Genomic DNA, 27971 nt, shown 5'->3' on the forward strand with positions numbered 1-27971 from the left:
TACAACATTTTTTTTTATTAATCGATATGAAAATTTTATTTTTATTATAAGATAAGGCTATTTTTGTGAAATAAACATTGTTGAGCGATGAAATAAGTTAGGAGGAAAAAAGCTCTTAAAATGGTTTTCATGTGTGGCAGTATATATATATAATACAGCAAAAATCTATGAAAAAAACTTTTTGATACAAAAACTGCTTAAATTGAGTTCATCCGCACTGTATTTAGTTTCTAAATTTCACTTTGATGAATGCAGGTAAAGGTAGAAGGTGAAGAACAACATTTAGAATCCATATTCCTGCAACAAACACAAAGCAAATACCGAAATTTGGCCAATAATGTAAATCTTCCATTTCTAGTCTGGGGCCATTATGATATTTCTGCGACAAATAGTGATCTCCATCAATATAAACACAATATCCCGGAATATTATTTGGACAAGGAATCGTAGTACCATTCATAAATGGAACGCTCCTCAATCTGTAATTGTTTGAAAATTCATTCTGCTGTAAAAAGGCACCAGCATACCTGTAAATCACACCGTAACTGACGTAATATAGCCATTCGGGTAAGGATAAAAAGCTCCTGGAAGGTGAAAAAATTTAAAAAAAATTATACATTGCTAAAAAAGAAAACAGTTTAAAAAAATATCCAATCGTGCATCTTTCAGAACATTTAAAAAAAATGTCTGCAAATACTTTTTGAACAATCCTCATATATATCTAACCATAATTTTCCATGCATGAATCAATGAAGCTAGAGAGGCATGGTTTGGTGCACATATGTAAACAACCCTAGTGTGCATGCTTGAATTCTTCCTGCCTGCAGAAACCGCCAGTTGCTGGAAGACCATCAATGCAGTGCAGCCTTAATGCATGGGCTCACCTGGGCCTCGAGAGAAGAGGGGCCCTCAGAATGAGTAGTTGGATTTTTCAAGAATTTGCCAGGTAGGGCCTCAGAAAAATCACTCAGTGACAGGGTCCCCATGATGTTTTTAAGACGGCTATGCATCAATGAGCAAGGAAGTCCAAGTGAGCTGCATCACATTTTGGTTTTTGACAAAATGGCAGGAAAAACTTGAATGCTTCTGCATTAGTTGTGATGAAGCTGCCAATTTTTGATATAGAACCTCTTGATAGTACTCCTTGGTGATGGTTGTGCCGTGCAGTACTTACTAGTAAAGAACCATACCACTGGAAGCCCAAGAAGATTAACAGAATGACTTAGATATCGCATCTTCTGAAGATCAAATCGTCAGTTAGAATAGAGTGAATGAATTCAGTGCTAATGCTCCCCTCATCTGCAAGTTCTGTGATCATGATTCAATGATCCTGCATCACCAGTCCTCACTTGATCAATAACGATCTCATTTCTGGATCTTGTGAGCCTACCAAAACATGCTTTACTCTTCATTGATGTGCAGTCATCCTTGAAGGTCTTGAATCTTGCAGATTGTTTCTGCTGGGGAATCGCCAAACTTCACACAAAATTTAAAACAGTAGTGTTAATCGATTTTTTTCTTATTTTATCAAAAACAAAAATCTGACTGCACTTATACTTCCTCATACATCAGCAGTCTGCCAGCGATTAGCAGCTTCCGCAGGCAGGGAAAAATTCAAGCATGCACAATAGATTTGCCTAGACATGTGCTCCAAACCAAGCCTCCCTAGTTTCATTGGTTTACGACGAAAAATTATGGTCAGATGCTTTCTGATCAAACCTTATATTTTGATTTTCAAAACAATGCTTTTGACTTTATAATTTTCAGAAAAAAAATACATCAAGTTAGATTTGTTCTAAACTTCTCTAGTCATTCAATTACTAAATCAAATTCAAAATCAGCATAAGGCTTGCATAAATGTAGGTTTATTACAGGGCTTGAAAAATAAAAATCAGTTTGTCGAAAGCCAAAATTGATTTCCTCCCCCCCCCTTACAGGAACATCTAAAACAATCTTATAACCTATTATCACAAAAAAATGAGTAACTTTGCCTGGTTTTAATTTATACAAAAATTGCCACGTTTTTAAGACAAATAAATTACACTGGTCGAATGGTCGACGCGTTTCGGCTCTTCAATGGAGAGCCGTCATCAGGACCTCGTGGTCAGAACTCACACGAATGAAGAGTGATGTTTACGTCTGGTCGTCCGAAGAGTTCGCCTTTGTATTTGCTGCGTCCGAGTGGTCTTTGGATGCGAATTTTGACAAAGCATTTGTTTTTAAAAAAGCAACACACAATTCGGAATTGAATTTTCTCGAGGGATACTTCATCAGAACATGCCAGAATTTCCTCGTTAATGATGGAAGAAACACACCACCTATTTCGTCAGCTTGGACAGGCTTTATTAACCTCAGTCGTGAAAAAACTTTCAACACTTTACAACAGATGGCTCCCCAATTCGCATCCAAAGACCACTCGGACGCAGCAAATACAAAGGCGAACTCTTCGGACGACCAGACGTAAACATCACTCTTCATTCGTGTGAGTTCTGACCACGAGGTCCTGATGACGGCTCTCCATTGAAGAGCCGAAACGCGTCGACCATTCGACCAGTGTAATTTATTTGTCTTAAAAACGTGGCAATTTTTGTATAAATCTTATAACCTTTTTAGAGATTGGACCTTTTCCTCCTGTCGGTGAAATTAATTAATTCTGAAAGTTTTGCATTATTCTCCGTCCCGAATTTAGTCATCACACAAAAAATTTCCTTCACCAATGATGATTTTTCAGTCATGATGGTGACCTGGCATTTGTAAAAGCTTTTAAACAAGATTTTTTTTCAGTTTAAAAAAAAATCTGAAAGAAATAATGGAATATAGTAGACATTCTATATCAGTCGATATATTCATACCTCACTGTTCCTGTTGCAAATGTTATGTATATAATCAGTATGTATATACTAGTTGTGAAAGCTGCATATGATGACCTTACAACCATCATCAGTGCAACAGTTTGTTGTTCGGCAAACACGTACAGTGCCCACAGTACAGCACAAAATGTTGCCCATTTTTCCCATTCTTCACCAAGTTTTGTTCCCCTGAAAATAAAAGAATGTTTAATTTTTTATCAGTATAAATACTATCAATATCATACAAAATATTTAGTTCGAAATGAATTATTATGAATGGCTTCTGAAACTGCAAAGTAATTTCTTCGAGTTTACTTTGAACAAAATATGCTCTGAAAAAACTTTTCACTTTTCAACATTGTAAATCGCTCTCCAGACTAATGTATTTAATTCAGGAACTTGAATTTTTTGACATACAATGAGAATTTGAGGTCTACATCATGGTATAATTTCAGCCCATAGGACCAATTCTGATTTTATCTGAAGCAGGGAAAGCCAATTAAAATCATGATTTAAATCACTTGTTTTTAAAGAAATTATTGATTTAAATCACAATCTAAATTTCATTTTTCCTTTGTATTAACTTCAGTGATATTGAAGTAAAAGTAACCTAGTATGGTATGTATGTTATTGAAACAATGTAAAATTGTTGATTAAAAGAAATATTAAAAATTAGACTTGAACCTATATAATCCTTAAGAACAGTGAAGTAAGATAGCTATTCTATTTTTAATATTTTGTGCATGGAAAAAAATTCAGAAAAAATATAGAGAGCTTAACTTAAATATAAGCATTACAATGGTGCATTAAGGTTCCCCAGATAAAAGAAATCAAATTTTTATATGCCTGAATTACCCTTTCATTTTGGCAATTTGTTTTTGAAACACCTTGTACATCTTAATGTTTCAATAAAATCAATCTTTGTTTAACTTTACAATATATACGATCAAAATATTTTACATGAAGCACAGTAATTGTATATGATAAAAGTACTCACATGTATATAATCGTACTTGCACCAAAGACTGTGATCAAACTTAGTGGCAAGGAATAAAGTATATTTGACAGCATGAAAAGAGGACCTCTGTAATGGCCTTCCCTCACTTCTTGATAGTATCGAGTTCTATGAGGAGCATCTGGAAAGAATTACAAGAATATAAATTATTTGAAGAAAAATACATAGCAAATCATATATAGTATATATAACATGTAAAATTTCTTTATACTCACACGAAACCGCTGTTATTGCCGCAGATATGAAAGAAACTATGACAATGCAGTTGAACAGGAGGCCATTTCGTGTGATGAAACTATGTTGATAGTCATTCATGGAAAAGTAGAACAAGTAGAGTAACGTAAAAAATATAGGTAAGAGAAGAATCCGAAAAAAGGTCTCTTTGAACGATTTTGTATTGCAGTTGCACAGAAGCGAGAAACGACGACTGAAATAAAGAAATATTAGTTGCAAAAAATTCAAGATTTACAGAATATAAATTGCAAATCATGCTCAAGAATCTTTTAGAAAACCAAAAAAAGATTATGATAGTGTATGTCAAAATAAATTTTCCAATAAAAATGTCTGGAATAGCAGCATATCTGTCAACATGAAAGAGAGGTCACTATGACCTTTTTCTTCGAGTAAAATTTTTTTGGTGCCTAGATTTTTTTTTATAGACTTAGTCCAGCCCAAATATACTGGGTATTAAATTCAATTTTCATATTTAATACGCTAATCATCTTAAGAATTACAATAATCAAAAGACTTACCTTAGTAAAGCCATGAGAACTTGAAATGACGATGGAGGCCCATAGGCCGTCAATGGCAGTTTATACCTGACTTCTTTTGGGTCAGTTCCATTTGGAGGTGCTAAATAATATTTCCGATAATGAGCACCTTCAACTTTAAACTTTTCCACAAGAGCTGAAATTTGTGAACTCGATTCTATAAATCTTTCTCTAGTCCTTCTATCAACTGTTGATAAACACACTGAAGGAAAAAAAAGAACTATTTAAGGAGGAAAATTGATCTTTTCACTGAATAATAAATATAACTTCATGACATTAAGTACTAGCTATAATTCCCAGCACCGCCCAGGTTTTCTTCAATTACTGGGAGGATTGAAAAAGTGACAAACCATTACAAAGGAATAAGCTATTACTAAACTGTACATAATACTGGCAGCATTAAAGTGACAAACCATAGTAAAGGCATATGAATGTATGAAACACATTTGCTAGGGAACCATGATAACCAAAGTAAACATTCCGAAAGTGATTGTTGACGTTCAGAAACCATTGTTGCCCAACAGTTTTTTGCTGATTTGGGACATTTGCTCTGCTCTGATGAAATTTTAAAGTAGCCTATCATTCAAGTCAGGTCCCTTTTAGTATATATGCAAAATTTGACGACGATAAAAAATTTGAGATTTGTATAGAGAACATACACACACACACACACAGAAAATCATATATATATATATTTCCTAGAAACAGTCTCATCACAATGAACATCAAAACTTTCTCATCATAGGTGCCGGGCCGAGGCCACTTGAGCCCACCTCCCCACCCCATAATAAATGTATACCCTTCCTGCTCCTGAATATGCATTTGAGTCCCATATATATGGGATGGCTGGCAACAATTTTTTTTCTTCATGTTGGTGCCTCTGTTGGTCACCAGACTTATTCCGTTGCTTAGATCTCTTTCTCTTCAGATTTTTAGCAGTTTAGAACAAATTCCAAAGATATTCAATTTTTTTTAATATAAATATTTACTTTGTTTTTTGATGTACTTAGTGTCCCTTGTGCAAGATGGGGGTGTAGCGAGGTGTATGGTCCTTGATTTTTGTATACTAAGTGATTAAAAAAGAATAATCCAATTTCAAAATGATTCTACACTTGAAATCGGCCATTAACAAAAGTTATTCATAAAACTGACATTTTCCTCCGTATATTCACTTATCATTCCATTCTGTGTTTTTAATTTTAAGAAATATACAATTTTGAAATCGGATGATTCTCTTTAAGTCACCTAGTAAAAGCACTAACTTGATATCATCCACCGCTTGCCAGAAGCACGAATGCTCAAATTTTCTTTTCTAAATCAGCTGTCTGAATACCTTTTTTTTACTGTCTAAGTTGTGCCTAAAACGCAAATGTATATCCCTATTGTAACACACGTTACAAAACATTAAAGAGAATAACTTCCATAGAGTAACCTGAGTAAACATTCAAACATTTCCTACGTTGTTATTTTTTTTGCAAGGACATTGCATATTCATGATTCTGGCATGAAGGAGCCGATACATTGATTATTGTACAAGTATAACGTGATAAAATTACATTGTATGATACATGGCAATTAGCTCAGCTGAATAAAGGCATTCTTTAGTTGACAGTTTTAATAAAAATGAATTTCTTATTTGGAAGTTTTTATTTTGTAGAGTCTAATTGCAATCCCCCGGGGGTCGTGACCCACAGTTTGCACACCACACCAGTAGAGTCTTGAAAGTTTCTGGTTTCGCATAATCAGAGGTGCTGGAGTTTTCCAGAAATCCTTCTTAAACACCTCTTTCTGTTTTTTGCCAAAAATATATTATGTTTGATTCCTCCAACAAATGCCAATAGTTTCAGTTTTAAGGAGTCTTGATCCCCCTATGCTAAAGTTTTTTTCACAGGCTATAGTAAATTTATAGTGTAAAAAAAAAAGGATGTAAGGATTTTAGCATAAGGGTAATCTCAGCGATAAACCCGATTTTTTTTCTATGTCTAAAGCCACACACTGCTATTCGCCCTGGGAGGTATCAATTTCTATTGTTTTCCGGATAATCAGAGTTTTCAGTAATCTGAGGTGGCCTCCACCCCATTCACTTTGGATTATTGAGACACTAGTTAACAGTAAGAATTTAGAAAAGTTTCACTTCAAACTTTGTGGTATAGAACTCTGAACACAATTGCCAATGTCCTGGCTGAGAAAAATGAAAAACATTCATACCATATATAAGCTATTAGAGAAGCTTTACTTTGAATTTATTTTTACAAATGCAAACAATATATGGCTGCATTCTCCCATCTTTTCTAACTATCCTGAGCAGGAGGCAGCACAAGCTCACCTGCAACCTGGGTGCAAAGCCTCATGTGACGACACTGTTGGGAGGATGAAAGGATTTTAGCGTAGGGGTAATCTCAGGGATAAACCTGATTTTTTTCTATGTCTAAAGCCACACACCGCTATTCGCCCAACAAAAAATGCACTTCATACATCCTGCTGTTAAAGAAACGGTGAAATAACAATGGACCAAAAAAGAGGACCATTCTTAATTATGTGAGAACTTTCCCATTACAGCTCTTATCAATAAGCCATCATATTTCTTTTTGGGGGTAGAATTTTTTAATTTGAACAGATTTTAACCTTATCAATGACAAAATAGATACTCCAAGGTTCTCTGAGCGGAGGGGGTTCTGGTGCTCTAGGCCTTTGACAAGTGCAACCTCGAATTTGTTTCTTTGCCTTTATTTGACCACTCTTGAAAAATTACTGGGGAATCAAAATGCACGCTTGTCCCTTGTAATAGAGCCCATTCTTATTTTTGGTATCACGGCCCCAGGCTTTGTCTGCTCCCTCAAGTTCTCTCAACACCTTCATTGTCACGATATGCATCAAATGAGTAACAGCACTCGTATCTTGTGAATTTTGGTTATATATTAAAAAATTTTTTAAATCTAATGTCTAAACCAGGGTTCAGTGTACACTCCCCAGGAGCTTCACGGCCACTCTAGGAAAATAAAAAAAAAAGTGAATTTTAAAAATAAATATTTAAATAAAAATAAATCAGTAACTTTGATGAATAAGTAAAAAAATAGCCTACAAATTTCTGCCATAGAAATTCCTATACCAAAAAGGGCTCCACGAGTCAAAAAGGTTGAGAACTGCTGGTCTAAACAAAAGCCTAGGCTGCCGCTACCCCTTATACCCTGCTGCCCATGTGCACTGCACCCATTGCTTAAGTTGCCCCAATCCTGTGCATAATTATGTATGAAATGTAATTAAATGCACATTAAAAACTTCCTCATCCAAAATAAAACAGGCTAAACTGACTTATTTTACATGGATTAGAAAATTTCCTCATATATGTCCATAAAGCTGTAAATTAGCTGAAATGAGGGATCGAAACTAAAGACAGATATTTTAGACATATTTTATACAGCTTTTACGCAAGTCTAACAAAAACTAGCTTTTTTGGTCACTGACTTTGCTTACAACTTGTCTGCACATATCTACGAATATAATGCAAAAAATTGTTTTGGTTTTTGTGGAAGTAATGACTAAACAAAAACTTACAATAATACATGAGAGGATTTTCAAGTTCTGGACATGGGAATCCAATACTTCCAAAGTAATCTAGCAGCATCCTTGTACTTCCTGATAAAAAAAAAGATTTTGATTAGGGGCATTGAAGTATTATATCAGCATCGAGAGGGGAGAAAGTTCCAGATTTGCTGACTTTTGATGATGGGGGTATGAATGATTATTACATCAACCACCCTTCATGAAAATATGAAATGTTCTTAATGATATCATTTAGTTTGTATATTTTATGAGCACTTATTTACTATTCCCCTGAAAAACAACCACGCATGGTGTGGGCCCACCTTTTGCTATAGTAAGACCAGGCACATCTGCAATGATTCCATGAAATTACATCGATAGCTATATAGGAAAAAATACCCCAACTTACACTCAAATAGTTGTTTTTAAGCAACCATCTTGCGATTAGCTGATCAACATCTCTTAGAAAAACCATGATAAAGATAATGAGAGCTCAATCCTCGTTAATTTGCACCAACTAGAAATGCCAATCTATACTACTCTTAATTAATTGATAAATAATTAAAACTTGTGTTTTAAGTTAAAAATATAGTGTGTTGACTTCAGTTTGTTACGTGAAAAATGATCCCTGTGCATTCATAGCAAAGTTCACTACAGAGTGTCAGACAGTGGTCAGACTCCCTACATATATTTTCAAAGGGCAATCCCAATCAGGATAGTACACAGTATCAACCCTTGCAGGGGGCACAAAAGGCTTAGGGGTGGGGCACAATGAATATATCAAAGAGAAATGTTTAGTTATTAGCCTTCAAATAACATTTGAAATTAATATAAACTGACTAGCATAAAATAGCTTGAAATTAAAGATATTTTTTACTTTTTCTTCCGATTTCATTGAAATTTAAGAGTGTCTTATAATTATGTCTTGTGCTGTAAAGTTCATTAGGTTAATATTTGGCCATTCTATAAAAAGTTATAAAATATTATATATTTTAGATATTCTTTGTCTACAATATGTCAATTAAAATTATTTCTGCACATCCAAATATAATAAAGTCAAATTTATTTATGCATCAAAAAGAGCGTTTCCTAAAAATGTTTGTCATAATATAATTTTATTTTTTAGTATAAATTCGAAAAAAGAAAATGAATATTGCGGGTAAAAGACTTGAAGTAAGGATGAACTCAGACACACAATGAAATACAAAAAACTGATGTGAAAATACATTTCTCCTCACCTGTATAAACTATTTCACCCAAGCTCAAATATGTGACACGATCTAGAAAAGGGAAGATATCAGATCTTGGCTTTTCCATGCTCAAAACAATTATTCTGTCATATTTTTTGGCATGATTTGACAGAATTGATATTACAAAGTATGTGTTTAAAGGATCAAGCTCATGGGTTGGATCATCCAATAGTATCATCACTGAAAAAAAAAATACATTCAGACTAGTTAGATGCACAAACTTATTGGTTTTCATTCAATAAAAATTTTTTAAAAAGTCAGAAAGCATAAGAAAAGTAACACTTACTTGCTTCGAAATTGAAAATTTATGCTATATTTTCAATAAAAGCTATCAATGAATAATTTTTGAAAAAAAATTACTTTTAGACAGTTAAAAAAAAAAAAAGTGCTTCATTATACCTATGTATATGATGTAGTCTCTAGATTTTATTAGTATTACTATTATATTCCAATAAAATTTCATGATCACACACACACAAAAATACTTCAAAAAATTACGGATCAACCTTACCTGGATCTTTAACAAGTTGTGTTGCAATTGATAACCGTCTGTATTCACTTGGTTTTAATGTGCTGACTTCCCTGTTTGACACTTGATTGAGAGCCATATCAGCCATCACCTGCTTTACCTAGAATATTTTTTAGTTTAGTTAAGCAATTTTTTTTTAAATACAAAATCATGCAGCATGAAAATGTTAAGTACTAAATTTTCCAGCATATAATCCGCAGATTATACATTAAAAAATATACTGCTGCATATTATCTCTGCAGTTTTTTTTTTGTTGAATAGTTGGAGTAAAACTATTCAACCCATAAATCCACCTGTTTACACAACTGTTTAGTTAAATGAATCTCGTGAATTTCATTTTGTGACTCAAAATCCAAGTGCTTTTATTTACAAATTTAAGTGCTTGATAATCTTGTATATGTTACAAATTAAAATAAACAAACCCTTCCTCGTTTCACAGCTGCAGCCACTTTAGATCCAATGGTCAACTCGGCAGAATAATGCAGCGTTTGACGAACAGAAAGACCAGGAAGCAACAGAATATCTTGAGGCACAAAGGCACATTGCTCCTGAAACAGTTGCATCGTTAAAGATATCTCATTCAAGAGGATTTGGCCTCGTGTAACACCCTGGGCTCGCCTGCCAATTATTTCAAGGAGTGCTCGCTTACCACTACCTAAAAAAAAATAATTTTAAAAAATTACAAAGACGTCTATGTTAATGCCGAGACAAAACTACTTAAAATGTGTATTTAAATTTACAAGAAAGTTAAAAAGAATAACAAAAAACATTTTACATCTCTGTCAGATGTTACCTCTGAAATTATAAACACAGCTGTATAAGGAACAGTTGTTAAAAGATATCGCATAATTTAAAAAATTTAAAAAAAAAAATCTCATTTGCATAGCTTTCTCATATTTATACAGTTTTTCTGAAAATATAAGCTTTGCATTAGATCACTTCGTTAGAATAAAATTATGGATAGTCTCGTTTTAATGACCCCATATTATAGTGACCATTCCATTACAATGGTCCACAGTACGGTAAGTCTCAAATATTTCTCATATGATGATATGCTTATCTGTTTTCGTTTCGATATAAAAACCGTCGATTATAATGTGCGTTTCGGATGGAACGATAGTCTGTACTTATTTTTGATTATATGCACTTGTGAAATGAATATCCGATTCCTCTCTAATTACCAAATTTGAGAGAGACAAAGAGGCTCTTCCAATCAGCAACAGAAAACAAGTAAAATGCATTAATACAGTCAAACCTCGTTAATGAGTCACTCTTAGGAGAGCAAAAATATGACTTAGTAAGCGGAGTGACTCGTTAAACGGAGTAAGCCATAGCTGTGGCAATTCCTACCAGAGGACAATTGGGACTTCCAAAAAGTGACCCGGTAAGCTAAGTGACGTGTTAACCGGGTGACGCACTAACGAGGTTTGACTGTACTGATGCACAATTTTCTTCCTTCAACAATTTTAAAACTTTGCATTTTTAACATAACTATGAACTATAATTATCTACCTTTTGATCCTAAAAGAGCCATAACTTCACCGGCATGTACCTCTAAAGATACATCTTTTAAGACTGTTCCTTTGGGCACGGATCCTGTGAGTTTCTGGAAACAGCTTCCTGGTTCAACTTGGCCTGTATGGAAAACATTGCTAAGTTCCAACACATGATCTCCTGTCATGATTCCTGAACCTAGGTTAACAACAGAACCCAGAATGCATGGGAAGAAAATAATGTTATAGCATTTGTGATAAATGTGCTTTCTTTTTTTAAAATGAAAAGAATTGAATGAGAAATGTCAAGTTATCAATGTAATGTTAAATGGTCAAAAATATTGAAATTGATCACTCTTACCATCTTATGGTTTAAAATAATTTAATAAATAGAAGTCAGTTTATGCTAACTTGTATTTATGTTCGTTTTTCATGGTTACATTATAAAAAACAGACATCTTATTACCCATCTTATAGCCTAGCCTTCTTATATTACATTTATTGTAGTTCAACCCAGGAATGCCTTTAAATTTATATTTTTCCTCTTAAAATTAAACATAGATAGATTAAAAAAAAAAGACAACACCCACCAGCTTTTTCAGATATTGCTCTGGTGTCCTTCATGGCAGCAATTGGCACTCAAGAAAATTAAAATTCTGAAAAATACATGCAGAATCTTGACATATTCACATAATTATTTATGCAGGAGAATTTAAAACAACAACACACACCACATTCCTGTGGCTACTTAATTAGTTTATGTCAGATATATCCAAAGACCAAAATAATGGGAAATGTAAACTCTTCAACTTTCATTCGGCAACACCGAAAAGTTGCCATCTTCTACATATTCATTATACATGCCGTTTTTCTGAAAATTTTCCTCCACACCTGTGTCAACATAGTCCCTGATCTGGAGCTCCTTGAAATAATAAATTGATCAGGCAATTGAGTCAACCTCATCACCTATCTGCTGAGAGTCTTGCTTCAACTCTAAGAGTGGAATTTGTTCACATAATCACAAATTTGTTAGAAAAAGAAAGGGCAAAGTTTTCTCACATTTCTAGCACTAAGCTTTTTATTTCATTTTGAATAACAGAGCCTCTAGTGAACATATAGGATCGAACCTCATTGACGGCACAGTGGTGGTCAGCTGAAGCTGGTTTTCTGCAGTTTTCCAGCTTCGAGGCGTGAATGCGAGTCAGTTTCCTATTTGAAAAGTCTCTCTGCAGAGAGAAGGCATACCTACAGCACGATATTGGCATAACATGAAAATTCAAGTATTTCCATCTTCACTTCAGAAAATGGAAGACAGAGCAGGATGAACAGGAAACAAGCGCAACTCAACATAAATACGTTAGGGTCACACATACACTCGGAACACTCATTCCAGTATGTGCCGATTCGTTAGAAATTCCATAGAGGTGCATGTACAACTTAGTAGTGAACATATAGAAGATGGCAGCTTTTCAGTGTTTTCAAATTCTTTACAGTTAGAAACCTCGCAGGATATGGACCAATTTGTCATGGAGTTAACGTTTCCAAATGAAACTTGGAGAGTTAATCTTTTATGTCATGTTGATGTGTCCGAAACAAATTAATTACAGCCATTGGCGTACACAAAGAGGAGTTTTGGGGTTTTAACCCACCCAAGCTGAGATTATAGTATTATTTTTCAGGAAAAAAACTTAATACCCCCCCCCCCCCTTGAGAAGGAAAAGAAATTGAAAACCCCCCTTGAGAAAATTCTGCTTATGCCTATGATTACAACAGTAACAGTCATTTTTTTGTACCATGCATTTTGAATTACCCTGTATATTTATGTTAGGCCTTTTTTTAAATCAAATTCCCTTAAAATAAAGAAAATTAACATTGAAAAATTAAAAAAAAAATTATATATATTTTATATTCGGTTTTACATCAGAAAAATAAAAAAAATTTAAGTATATATATATTTTGTATGTTATAATTTATCACTTAATATAACTGCATCTCAGATAGTAATGGACATATGATAGTATGGTTCTGGAAGTACAAATACATGCATTTAAAGTTCAAGTTAATAATATAGTACCAATTAGTCTATCCTGCTTATAACATTCCACTTCCAACATTTCCCCGCTTAGTATGGTCGTTGGTTTCATGGTCTCAACTCAAACTAATTTTCATTAAGATTTCCAGTTTAAAATGTCTTCCCGCTTATGTTTCTTTAGTAGTTTTTTGAAAAATGTTATACGCAGATAGCATTTCTAGGGATTACAAGCATTTTCTGAGGGTACTTTTGCACGAAAGGATGGAAATTAGTGTTTTTGACCAGAAAAGTGGTTTTCAATTAATGTTCCGCGGAACGTTCGTTCACAGTGAGTGTTTTTGGATTAGAATAAAACACAAAAAGCTGAAGATTTTCGTTATTGTTGCAATAAAAATATGTCTATTGAACAATTTCGCTCGCTTCTTTGATATAAGTTCGTAGGTTTTTGGACGTTAGTGTTAGCAAACAGTGTATACTTTTTCCCTGGTACTCTCAATAACTTTGTTTTCCTTCCATTTGGGCCTATTGTTGTAGTGTTAGTGTTTTGAGATAGTTAGCTAATTCTAATAAGTATAAATTGTACTTCGTAGCTTAATACTTTTTTTAGAGGGTGTTGTATTCTTTATATACATATTTATTTTATTCTTCGTGATTTAGTGCCGAGCATTCTACTTTACGTAATTTTTTCGTATAGTCTCTTACGTATATTTTGCATAGTAATGTATTTTACATTATTTTAATTTCCAGTTAACGTTTCTCATTTTCCTATTGTTAAGTATTATTATTATTATCTAGCTTTAGCAATAGTGTTAGTATGCCTCGACCTCGACTAGTGTTGTGTAGAGCTTGCGACGGGAGGTTTCCCTGATCTAGGGGTATAGTAGCTGATAGTTTCAATTGTAAAGGGTGCTTGGATAGAAAAAGGCTGGAACTTGAGGTCGAAGCTTTACGGGAAAAAGTTAGAGTGCTAGAGGGCCCGGTTATAACGGACCCTCTGGTCGTCGAGCCACCTGTTGATGAAGAAGCAATCTCCACGAACAACGACATTTTAGAGGGCGAATGGGTGGTCGTGGATGAGGTAGAGGGGGATAGTGATAGGGGTTTAATCATCGGCGATTCTATGGTTAGGGAACTTGGGAACCGAGTGTGTAGGGATTTTCGGGGTTTCGAGCGCTGTTGTCTTCCTGGGGGGAAGATTGGCAACGTTCGAGACGTTTTTCATCGCCGAAAGTTGCCCTTGCGGGTGATTCTGTGTGTGGGAACAAATCAGGTAGGAGCGAATATTAGTGAGTCTCTGTCAGAATACCGGGATTTACTATTATCCGCTAGGGAGGGGGGTTCAGATGTGGCAGTGATTCCAGTGCTGCCAAGGGGTAGTAGGGGATATAGGAGTAGGATCCACCAATTCAATATAGGCCTGAAGGACATTTGCTCCTCACTTGGGGTCACGTTCTTGGAGCTTCCCGCATTTACCGATAGGTGACTTCGTTCGGATGGGATCCATCTAAATAAGAGAGGGGTCTGGGAGGTTTACGATAGTCTTAGGTCAGGTTTTTTACTCCCAGACCACGTAGTCGGGAATGCGGGTTAGTTAATGATAATCACAACAGTATTGACGGGGAATTACCCACCTCTGACTTGGATGGCTTCTCGATTGACAACAAACCACCGGGCAAATTAAAATGTGTGTTAATAAATGCCAGGAGCTTGGGTAATAAGAAAGATTTTTTAGAAACTATGATAGTTGTGGAGGGCTTGGATCTTATAGCCATTACAGAATCTTGGGCAAACGATGGGGATGAATCTTTCTTACACATCTCAGGATACGATACTTTTTTGAGAAATAGATCTGATAGGAAAGGGGGTGGAGTGTTGATATACGTGAAATCATGTTTGAAGGCTAGAGAGTGTAACGTGCAGAGAAGTGATATTGAAACCATATGGGTTGAACTTGAGAGCAAAAGACGTCATAAGCTTATTGTTGGGGTTTGTTACAATCCACCGAATAGGGATCAAAACTACATTGCCAAAATGCATGATGAAATTTCCTACATGTGTAAGCGAAAGAGGGTTCTCATACTAGGGGATTTCAATTACCCGGGTATTGATTGGGAGAACCTTTCATCTGGAAATCAGTATGAAAGAGACTTTCTTAAGTTGGTGCTCGAAAATTTTTTGTATCAGCATGTATCAGAAGCCACTAGGGGTACTGCTATTTTGGATTTAGTTCTTACTAGTTCTGAGGATCTAGTTGAACATGTTTCGGTGGGGGAAGAGTTTTCTTCCAGTGATCATCGTATCGTCAGATTTCACTGTAACTTTTCCTCGGGTAAGGTTGATAACAAAAGACTGGTTCCTTGTTTTCGGAGAACTAACTTTGATGTTTTGCGAAGAAGGTTAGCGGAAGTTTTCAAAGACCGGTTGGAATCAGTAGGGGTGGTAAGTCAATGGGAAGAATTTAGTACGAAGCTGTCCTCTGTTTTGCACGACGTCATACCCTTTGTTCGAAAAAAGCGTGTTTGTACATCACACCCTCTATGGTTCACGGATAGCGTGCGGAACCTTTATCTTGAAAAGAAAAGAGCATTCAGAGAGTATAAAAGTGGACGAGGTGACCTATCATTGTTTACTGATAAAAGAAGACTGTTGAAGAAAGCGATAAGGGATAGTAAAAAGCAAGTTGAATCTAGGTTGGCAGATAACATTGGCTCTGACCCAAAATCATTTTTTCGATACGTCAATAATGGATGTAAGGGGACAGTTGGCCCCCTCTCGATAGGAGGCTCAAAAGTAGAGAGCAATGTAGGCATGTGTAGTGCTTTCAATGACTTTTTCGCGTCGGTTTTTAATGGAGATAATGATATTCGATATACGGGTGTTGCATGGGGTAATAAAACGCTCAACGATATTCAAGTGGAAGACGTGGAGGTCCTAAATCTGCTAAGAAATGTATGTGCAAGCAAAGCACCAGGACCAGATGATATCTATCCCAGGGTTCTCAGGGAAGGTGCTAATGAATTGTTGGGGCCAGTCGCACAGATATACAGGAGTAGTGTTGCTGAGGGTATCGTCCCGAGAGATTGGAAACTGGCTAACGTTGTTCCGATATTTAAGAAGGGTAGTAGAGAAGTGGTGTCTAATTATCGTCCAGTGAGTTTGACGAGCTCCCTCTCGAAAATTTTGGAAATTATCATCAAAAGGCAGTTTGTGAAGTGGATAGACGAGAATAATGTATTGTCGGATAATCAGCATGGGTTCAGGAAGGGGAAGTCATGTGTAACTAACCTCCTTTGCTTCTATGATTACGTGACTAAGGCTTTGGGTAAGAGCAAAAATGTCGACGTTGTTTACCTTGATTTCCAGAAGGCATTCGATCGGGTCCAACATGGCAAACTCTTGAAGCGTTTACACGAGATTGGAATAGGGGGCAACTTGCTGAATTGGATAGAATCGTGGTTAAGAGATAGGTCGCAACGAGTTATGGTGAACGGGGAATTCTCTGGTTGGACAGACGTCACAAGTGGAGTTCCTCAGGGAAGTGTTCTTGGCCCCATACTTTTTTCACTTTTTATCGACAAACTCGATCAGGGTATCGATGGAATTACTAGCAAATTCGCAGATGATGTGAAGCTAATGGGGGTAATCGGGAATGAAAGCGATAGGGAGTTGCTCCAGACCAACTTAAGCAAGATTGCAGCATGGGCAAATGAATGGAGCATGACGTTTAGCGTAGATAAGTGCATGGTCGCTCATTTTGGTTCGAACAACCCACGGTTCTCTTACGAGTTGAATGGTGTCACTATCCCGGATGCAACTAGAGTCACCGATTTGGGAATTCTCATTGACGAGCGACTTAAGTTTTCTGAACATTGTTCAGCGGTTGTCAAAAAAGCGAATAGAATGCTTGGTCTCATTTTCAAAAAGGTCTCTTCGCGTTCTCCTAAAGTCATTCTTCCGCTTTTTCGAGGCTTAGTTCGTCCTGGAATGGAGTATGCTGTAAGGTTTTGGAGACCATACCTACAGAGGGACATAGACTTGGTTGAAGGGGTGCAGAGAAGAGCTACGCGTGTCCTTATTGGCACACAGGGCTTGAGTTATGAAGAAAGACTTCATTTTTTGAATATGTTTACATTGGATGAACGCAGGTGTCGAGGAGATATGATCGAAGTGTTCAAAATTTTCAATGGGATGGATAGGATGGACCATGAACTTTTAGTACACCGCCAATCGACTGCTTTTACAAGGGGACACCAGTATCGATTGGTGAGGGACAATGCAAGGTTATGGTGTCGCAGGGAATTTTTCTCCAATAGGGTTGTTAATAAATGGAATAGCTTACCCCCGGAGGTAGTAAATTGTAACACAATTGACACGTTTAAAAATAAATACGATAAACATGTTGGGGTAAATCGAGAAGCTATCCATTCTTAGAATAAGACAACCATAAGTATTCTTTATGGGCATTGTATAATATTTTATCATGTGTATATATGGTTTGTAATTTGTGTTAATTGCATTTTTAATTGGGTTGCTGTATTTTTGAAACATATGACATCCATATTTTTATGGGCATCTTTTTATTAGCCACCTCGTTGGGCATTTTGCCTGTTGTGGCGTTGTATTTGTATTTGTAATTGAATACAGTGGCGGAACTGGGGGGCAAAGGGAGCAATTTTGCCCGGGCGGAAAACTTTAGGAGGCGAGAAAACCGTCATAAAATCATCCAATTTTATTGTGTTTATCGTAGTGGGGGTGCCAAAATCTTGTTTGTACCTCCACCTCACAAAAATTCATGTTCCGTGGGAGAGTCTGGCAATCATCGGGGATTCCGAGAGAAAAAATATTAGGGCAAAAATATAATTGCACTCAGACAAAAATCGCTCAACATGTGTGTACAGTCAAACCTCGTTAATGAGTCACTATTGGGGGAGCAAAAATATGACTTAGTAAGCGGAGTGACTCGTTAAACGGAGTAAGCCATAGCTGCGCTAATTCCTGTCTGAGGACAATTGGGACTTCCGAAAAGTGACCCGTTAAGCGGAGTGACGTGTTAACCGGGTGACGCACTAACGAGGTTTGACTGTATATACACACTGCCCCGCAACAAATCATATTCCGCGATTTCTCTTAGACCAAAATCGAAGATCTATGGAATCCCATAGATCCCACCGTAGACTGAAAGTAGGTGTGGACGCGTACGTAACAAAGTCAATAGACCGCCTTGAGATTTGTTCACGATTGTCTATGAACAAAATCCACGATTTGTTAAAGTACAGTCGCGTGATTTTGTCCATTAAGCTACGTCCATACTCAGACAAAATTGCGCGACTGCCTGCAGACACATCGCGGATTGTGTCCATATACAGTAGCGAAAAAATCGCATGACTATCTGTTGACTGTCACGCGTTCACACCTGCATTATGTCTACAGAACTGACTTTTGATCTATGAGAAGTTGTAGAACATCCGATTTGTTACGCAATTATCTATAGGCAGTTGTGAAACGTTGTAGATACGTGTTGCACGATTACGTCTGCGAGTTTTGACATATCCTTAGCTTTAGAAACCTCTGCTCTCTAAACAAGCAAATGGTTTTCATATCGGGAAGATGCGCGGGATGAATTTCAGAACGCAGTCACCCGCAATATTTGCACTCCACTAATTTGCTTTATCATAGAAACCCAAAGATCTCAAAGAAACGAACTACGATTCCACACGAAGAGTCGAAAACGCATAGTTTTATTCATTTCGATTCAGTCAAAAACATAGTATAGTATTTCATCCCGAATCGAGACAAATTGTCAATCCACCTGAACTACGTTTCCGCTCAACAACTATATTAATCGGTGATGAATGAAAAATCAGTCGTTCTCTCAACTTGATAATCGAGATTTGATATATGGAGGGGGGAAGAGGACAGAGAAACCAGTCATTACATCAATTCCAGAGGAATTGGGATACGATATGCACAGTTAATAAACAACAGCACTTTATATGCGAGGCACAAGAGAATTCGTTAATCAGAGAAGGTAAGATATGTAGGTCACAATGGCCTTCGGATAATCACGAGCGCTGACAAATGGAATGGTGCCCAGAGAAAGAGGAGAAAAAAATTTCAAAAAACTTAGAATTAAAAAAAGGCAGATTCCGCACGTTCCCCCATAATTCGTTCGGGCATTCGTATACATCTACACCCGAAGCTGCTAGAGCCACGGAATTTTTTCCTTGCCATATTATTCTGTTAACTGGGCCATAAATCTTGAAATCAGAAATGAATGAATCCCACCGCAGGCAATAAAGATCTACAGCAACATTTGCAATTTCGAATTCATAGAGTGGGGGAGAGAATACTGTGTCATGTTCATCAGACACTCTTCCCTACACAGAGATAAAATGATGTAATTCAAAACAATTTCATACATCTCGCATGCTCCTCGTTAAACATTCCCGAAGCCGGGTTTTCCCTAGAAGCAGGTTTTCTGTGCCGCATGCAACGTGAATCGCCCAGCGCGACACGCCGCCCACTCACCAATAGGAAAAGCGGCGAGACGGTTTTCCTACGGAGCGCAACTCGTCTCACTCCAGCGCTTTACGTCGGGCGTGATTAAGCGACCACTTATAGAGGAGTCAAATGCGTCGTGCGTTTCGCCGATCTTCTCTCTTTTGTTGCGTTTTCCTTCCTTTCCTTATTAGTGCCTCCCTCTTTTATTGGGACAAAATACGAGGATGTGCAGATGACAGAACAGCGGTGGTCGGCTGAAGTTGGTTTTCTGTGGTTCCCAACATCGAGGCGCAAATGCGAGCTGATTTCCCCGTTAAAGTCTCACCACAGAGAGCAACAGGCCTACAAACAGTACAAATATTCAGTCATTACACTTCACTTCTGAAATATAGCTGGCAGCAGTGAAAAATCAGACAACACTACATGCGCACTCAGACTTTTAGGTACACACTTACACTTCCGGCACAACTCACTAGTAAATTGCCCATGGTGATAGACCCGAGTCTGGTTTTAAAGAAAGCCGACAGAACAGATCATGCGCCACGCTAGAAAAACACAAACGCGTAGCGTGATAAAGTTACATGCCTTTGCTGCGCGAAAGAGTCCGGTTCACGCGACGCAGAACCTCCTGGGAAAGCCCGGCTTTATCAATTCATTTCCTTCCTATACACCAAATTTCTTTGTCTAAAGGATCAGTCCCACGAGAGTGAGCTAGGGGACCCTTGGTAAGATAATTAAAGTTAATAAAAGTATTTGTTGAACATAAACCGCAAAAACCACAGCCGGCGTGAAGTATCCGTACTTGTCTGGTCATTTTCAAAGGAAGACGCTCGTTCCGCTGCCTTTGTATTGAAAGCCATAAAAATTATTGCTTCCCCGAGACGACCGCGAATCCTGACAAAGACTTTTATTATCTTTAACTTACCAAGGGTCCCCCTAGCCCACTCTCGTGCGACTGCCGCTTAATACGTCGATAAAGATGTGAATTTTCTTTCCTAGAAATTACCCAAAATGTTTTTATTTACAGTTGCCAGGGTTGTCGATTCCCCGCGCCCCCAAACGCATTGAAGAAATTAGAAGAAAATTGTTGAAAGCTATAGCACGTTTGAAAGCTGATGCCATTTAATGCTAAAAACTTACTATTATAGAAATTCTAATTGGAAGACACTTTGCTCGTTTTTCCTTCAATTTTTAGAATGTCAGTTGGGAAGTTGAATAGTAAATTAAATATTTTAAACAAAGGGGCCCACGTCGATATGGTACTCACCCAAAGTACCAAAAGATGTTTAGGTGTCGCGAGTTCGATACCCGGGGTTCGTTCTTGTCAAACTTTCCTGACGCTGAGGTACAACAAAAACGGCGATATGACCACAGAAAAAAGATTGCTACCGCAGGAAGTCCTACATCGAGGGGTTAACGCACCATCTTCTCGGTGAGTGCAAAAAAAAAGGCTGCCGTTCGGAATCGGCAATAAATTGTAGATCCCGGTCTAATTAGCCCTTATGTGCAGAAAGACCGTTTTGGGAAAAAAATTATCAAGTGATTTAAAAAAAATATCTATTTAAAAAGTGTGTGTGTGATAAGGGCGATATTTTCCATTACGGGAAACTCAAATAGAAAGATACTTTACTCGTTTTTCCTCCCAATGTTCCCCTACCATAGAGAGGGAGCGATGGCAGGGCCTTAAGTAAAAGGGGAAGCAATTGCCCCGGGTGGCAAAATTTAGGTAGGAACAAAAACGCAGTTATAAAATCATCGAAATTTACAGTGGCTGGAGTGGCAAAATCGTGTTTGAATTCCCGCTCACAAAAATCCTAGTTACGGCCCTGGCGATGAAATGGTGGCAAAAAAAAACCTGAAATCTACTTAAAACCTCATTAAAATGAAGTACAGTATTTATGTTGTTTTGAAATAGCTTTGAGGGCCGAGGATTGCACAACCCCTGGTCTACGCAAAAAAAGGAATAAATAAAAACGAAACATCTGACATAACGGTTATGTCATAACCCCATATGAAATTTCACATTTTTGATACATCTTTTCGTTACGGCCAAAGTACGAACACTCAGCATAGTGCACTGGTCACTTCACACTTTGCCCAGACTTCAGACACCTTTTTTATTTTCGGATCTCTCGCCGAAAGGTTGTGCGCTAATCCAACACCCCCTCTTTTTATTAGGGCAAATCACTAATGGGGTGAGGAGGGGGGAAATTCCTGCAGAAGCAAAGTGCTTTTGCGGTCGTGTGTATTCGGCCTATCGTCCCTCTTTTACCTCTGAGTTTAAGATTCTGGCAAGTACATGGCATGTATCGAACTCGCAACACACCTCTGGACAATCTTTAGCTCTATACTCGAGTGCCTCATCGATCTTGGCTACCATCGATTCGCTACCGCTCTCCATTGTTTCGCGGTATTACTATAGGTGGTACATTTATGCCTTCGCTGTACGAGAAGTGATCGATGTTAATCCCATAGACTCTGGGAATGAACTTCACGGTAAATGAACACGATGACCTCATTTATTTCAATGAGGGCCGTGCGACAAGAATGAAGTCAAGTTTGAAATACTTGAAGAACGCAGAAGGAAATATCAATTAAAAGTCTACGTTCACGCTTACGTTGATTTACTCAGTAGCGTATTTACGCGTATTTACAGGAGGGGGGTGGGTGGTTAGCGGGCTATAGCCCAAGGCGGAAAGGGCGGCAAAGTTGAGGCATGAGTGGCCAAGAAAATTAGCATAGAAGGACGGCAAATTTGTATAGCTCACAATTAATCCTCCTCTGCCCAGAGAACGACGGACTTGGTCATTGAGTGACCAAGAGAGTTTACGATCATGTTAGTGGTCAAAAGATTGACCTAGATCGTGTGCAAGCTTGTGAGTGACCTGGATGAGTCTAACCTTTCTCGAGCACTACCTACACCCATGATCAAACGAAGAGCACCCCTCACGGCAACTTATGCCTGAAATCTACATGATTGTAATCCTTGAATGCAATTTTTACGCGGTGTTTAAATTGAAGCGTTGATCAAGTGCTCGGGAGCATGAAGTCGGGCACAAGCATTGAGCACAATGGTGCTCTCGAGCAACAGGTTGAAGATGACTGACTTAGAGCGTGTGCAAGCATGCTAGTGGCCAAAACAGTATGCTAGGATGTGTGACCAAAACCCATGTGCAAGTAAGCATGTGAATGACCAAAAAGAGTGCCCTAGAGCAGCGGTTCTCAACCGGGGCTCCTTGTGCACACTCTAGGGGCTCCGCGGCTGCTCGAGGAAAATTTAAAAATTATATTTTTAAATAGGAAAAAGAAATCAGCAACTGATGAATAATTAAAAAGTTGGCCTACGGGGCTCCACCATAGAATTTTTTTACTTAAAAGGGCTCCGCGAGTCAAAAAAGGTTGAGAACCGCTGCCCTAGAGAGAGTGGGAGCAAGGGAGAGACCAAAAGGGGCCCCATTCAAGTATTACGTAAGCAGATTTTCAGCCATTTTTGACCCCCCTCCCCCGTCAGCAGCTTAGAATATTTCATATCTTCAAAAAGGGGTGGTTGATGACGTAAGAAACCTTCAAACCCCCCCCCCCGTGATCAAAAGTCAGCAAATCTGAACCCCCCCCCCCCCGATGCTGCTGACGTAATACTTGAATGACTCCAAAGAGTATGCAATTACGTGAGTGACTAAAAGAGTTTTAGAGACCGAGTTGTATTCGCAGGGATCGCGGGAGCCAACTGGGGTTATACAGGGCCGGACTTGGTCATTCAGTGGCCCCCTCCGATATTGCGAGAGACGAGATAGGGATTACGCGAGAGTTTAACTCATTTTTGCTCAATACATCCACTGAAATTCAATTTAGGAGGCCTGCTAAAAGTCTTTGAATTCGGATCTACAAGGGGAAAAACTTTACGAGGAGGTTCCAGAAAGCAGGGTCAGTCATCTTACCGCATGGGCACACTGGATAGCGCAGGTTGAAAAAGAGCTCAAGTTGAAGCTCTTGCAAAACAAAATAATGTCTAATACATGAAATAAGATTTTGAATCAAGTTGACTGGCACTTCATGTCTGATAGGGTGACGAGTCCATAGAGTCTTTTCCCGAGAGCTCGTGGTGCTGTTAATACCATGACCCTCGTACGGAAAAAGCTGACAGGGCTCTCGGGGGCCTCAGGTGTGTATCGTTCTTACATTTTTTTTCCAATATTTAATGAACATACAATAAATTTTCTTGAAACCCCATATAAGGAGTCAGCTAAAAACCTTTGAGCTCAGGTCAAAAAAAAAAAAATCAAAGCCCCCATTCAAGGATACAGGAGCCGTGGAGCCACTACCGTATGTGTGTCTGTATATAAATCGACACATTTTTCACTAATAGAATTTCAAATGTTGTCTTTTTAAAGCAGTTATCGCAAAATGTTGTACGTAATTAATACAATCATATCCAGTTTTAGGGCCGCTTATATTTTGCGGCCCGGTGCGATCGCACCCGCCAAAGTCCGGCCCTGGTTTCGAGAATAGCCCAGTGCGGCGAGAATTCGAGGAATGAGTGGTCAAGAAAATTAGACTGGAATGGGGGAAGAGCGGTAAAATTTGTGAAGCCTCAAGCACCAAAACCATAAATGCGTCTCTGGGTTTCCTATACACATGTGAGGTTCCAGTAAAACATCTTCAGGTGTCACAAAACTTGGACATAACGTAAAGAAAAATTGCGAACCAAACTCTCATCCTACTGTTTTCGAAGACACGAGTGTCTCGAAAAGAGACAGCGTTCTCACCTTGAGCGTAGGTTGGGCATGTGTGATCTGAACTAGGAATGGCCAACCAGCTGCATGCGTGCCACAGAAAAGGGACACGCTCCTGTGGTATTCACTGGCGTGGTTTAAACCAGGGATTTGTTTAAACCGCGTTTTCCGACGCCAATCATTATTTTTGATGCGCCCGTCTTTCTACGAATATTAACACGCCCCCCGTTTTTACGGGACTAGAATTCTCTCCGTTCATGCTAAATAGCATTCAGCCGTCTTCTTAACTGTTTATTTCTGTCATATTTTAAGAAACAGTCATAATCACTACTTATCAAACGAAATACTTCGCTCATCGTTCTGTTATGATTCCCTTGAAACTCGCCGTCTCAGGGCCCTTACTAGGTTTTTTTGTAAAAATTATTCACTCTGATATTGATGCACCTGATATTCTAAACCTTATTACTTTTTATTGCCCACGAATCAATCTTAGATGTCGTAATCTTTTTTATGTTCCTCCATATCGTTCTGATGTTTTGAAAAATTCTCCATTGTACCGATTTCTGAGATGCAGTAATACTGATGATGTATATTTTTAAACTTGTATTCATATATGCAAACTGTAACTGGGCTTTTGCCTGTAGTTTGTATTTAAATAAATAAATAAATTCGATTATCGCGATGCAGATTGTGTATACAGATTGTGTATACACGTATACAGGGCCGTAACTAGGATTTTTGTCGCCCGGGGCAAACATGATTTTGCTGCCTCCCCTACATTCGATAATTTTATAAAGGTGTTTTTCATTCCCACCTAAAACTGCCGCCTCCTAAATTTTGCCGAAGCAGTTGCCCCTTCTGCCCCCCCCCCCCAGTTCCAGCCCTAATGAATATCAGCAGAAGTTCATCTTACCTACACCATGTTTGGCATAGACATAGGAGTAGGCAGGATTTTCTCGGGGGTCTCTTCATCTGAAGCGGGGTGTTTACGTTTTTTCCTGCAAAATAAAAAATAACACTATAATCTCAACTCCGGGGGCGGGGTATAACCCAATCCCCCCCCCCTCCTTGCGTACGCCAATGGGCATAGACACCAGGACTCGGGTCCTCCCCAACAAACTCCATTGGAGGGGGGGGGGCAAACACCCCCCAAGAATTCATAGATATGTAAATATACAATGTAACAATGCATATTCTCCTGTGTACGAGATCGGGAATCACGTATATCTGGAACGTCCAGCAGCTATGCCCAAAGGTGAAATAGAAATAAATCGCGACCCCCCCTCACCCCACATCCTGGAGTAAGGCTCCTATTGCACGGGTCCTTGGCGAATCCTAGTTTTGTTGAAAAAAATCCTATAAAAAAAAATCCTATAGTTATATTATATATATATATATCCTATAATTATAGTTTGATTTTCCACGCTATAAAATTTATAGCGTGGAAAAACAAGAAAAAAATTATGGTAATTGTCTCTGACAGCCCCACCCTTGTGGGGGGGGGGGGATGAAGAAAGTCATCATATAGTTATTTTAAGAGTGCCACCAGACTAAATGTAGGTTTGGTAGCCTACAAGACCATCATTCATAAGAAAAGGGTTGTTTAAAAGTTAGAGCGAATTTCTTTAATATTTGTAAAGCGTTCGCGTGCCACTCCTGGTACCATGCCCCTTTCTGTGCTGCATGCGTGCCTCTTTTTTGTGGCACGCATGCAGCTGGTTGGCCATTCCTGGTTCAGATCACACATGCCCAACCTACGTCCCACAGGATGAATGTGGCCCTCGGGTTCACTTGATGTGGCCCGTGACTTTAAACCTAATTTTGTAAAAATGAACTGAGCAGCAGTCATAATCAGATTCCTTAAGTGACCCGCGGCACATTTACAAATCACTTAAGTGATCTGGAGCACTGTTCTAGATCACTTGAATGGCTTGCGGCATATTGTTCTCACTTTAGTGACCCACGGCACCTTTTGGGTCCACTTTAGTGACCCATGGCATATTTCCAGATTACTTGAGTAGCTCGCGGAACATTTACAGATCACTTATGCGGCCCTCGACACAGTGCGTCTCAAGAGCATCAGGGGTCAAGGCAGGGCCGTCATTTCAACTTTTTCCGGTGGGCAAAGCACAAGCCAGGGGGGGGCAACGGCCCCCCGACCCCCCAAAATGACGGGCCTGGGCCAAGGGATTTTTTCTGAGGCCCTACCTGGGAAATCCTCGAAAATTTCAACAGGTTCTCATTTTTGTGAGTCCCCACTCGAGGCCCCCGGGACGTTAAGACGACACTGCCTCGACACGTTTTAAAACCAATGAAGTGGCCCCGCACTCTTCAAAAGATTGAGCACCCTTTGTTTAGAAAAGATTAAGAGTGCTCAACCTTCAAGGTAGCGTGGGCGACATTCGTTTGCAAACGTGGCGAGGGGGCCCCTCGTTTGCAAACGAATAGTAAAAGTTATCAGTCAGCGTGTCGCGGACCACTTGAGTGATCTGTAAATGTGCCTCTTCGTTAACTTTTACAAAATTAGGTTTGAGGCCGGGGGCAACTGCTCCGGGCGGCAAAATTTAGGGACAAAAATTCTAGGTGGGGACAAACACCGTTATAAAATTATCAGATTTTAAAGTTGTGGGGCGGCAAAAATCCTAGTTACGGTCCTGGTCGCGGGCCTCATCAAATGACACCGGGTCATGTGTCGAGCATGTACGGCTTAAATTAATTCATGGGTTTCGATCTATATTGTTAGAACTTTTCCTTAACACAGTGGGGGAAAAAAATAGAATTAAAAGCAAAAAAAAAGAACTTACGATTTTTTCCGTCGGAAGAGGTCGTTACTTCCGTATCAAAAGTCTTTCCAGCATAGCACGAGACGGACGATAACACTTTTTGGAGAAATCTGGCTCTCGGACGAAGCTTACGGAATGCACATGGGATATTCGCGGTGTAGAAACATAATCTTGTTGTAAATGTAAAGGTATGTCGGGGAGAGTGAAAGGAAAATTAAATGAAAAAATAGAAAGAAAAAAAAAAAGCGACGGTGCGTTTTGTGTATTTTCTTTGAGCGGCGCACAAACGGCCAATGAAATGCAATGCAGCAGGTTTTCTGCTGGTTTGGCTGTTTTTTCTCTTTTTTTTGGAGGATGTGGAAGATGGAAGGAGTGTGATAAACTCAAAAAACCGGTTCTCTGTATGTGTGTGTCTTTTCTGCCTGCTGGCGTTGTAACAAATACCTGTGCTGGCGCTGGCCCTTGGTCCGCTC

At 38.5% G+C, this 27971-nt stretch overlaps 1 protein-coding gene across 2 annotated transcripts; it reads right to left on the bottom strand.

Annotated features, from left to right (window-relative positions):
• Positions 1–27971, bottom strand: LOC149076776 (ATP-binding cassette sub-family G member 5). 2 transcript variants are annotated; one of them, XM_089244444.1, is made up of 12 exons: positions 27520–27971; positions 12040–12105; positions 11469–11648; positions 10379–10611; positions 9939–10056; positions 9416–9607; positions 8190–8270; positions 4617–4836; positions 4080–4291; positions 3847–3985; positions 2853–3038; positions 1–584 (listed from the first exon to the last, which is right to left on the bottom strand). In XM_089244444.1, exons 2-12 carry the CDS (start codon positions 12071–12073, stop codon positions 224–226), a joined length of 1956 nt encoding a protein of 651 aa, XP_089100570.1. In that variant the 5' UTR covers positions 12074–12105; positions 27520–27971; the 3' UTR covers positions 1–223. The 2 variants fall into 2 exon arrangements, with proteins under 2 accessions (XP_089100570.1, XP_089100571.1); XM_089244445.1 differs by lacking the exon at positions 27520–27971 and adding an exon at positions 25629–25713.

Source organism: Pholcus phalangioides, unplaced genomic scaffold (genome assembly GCF_987345545.1).
Source record: "Pholcus phalangioides strain wild (caught in Gottingen) unplaced genomic scaffold, Ppha-v1.0 ptg000015l_1, whole genome shotgun sequence".
Lineage (NCBI taxonomy): Eukaryota > Metazoa > Arthropoda > Arachnida > Araneae > Pholcidae > Pholcus > Pholcus phalangioides.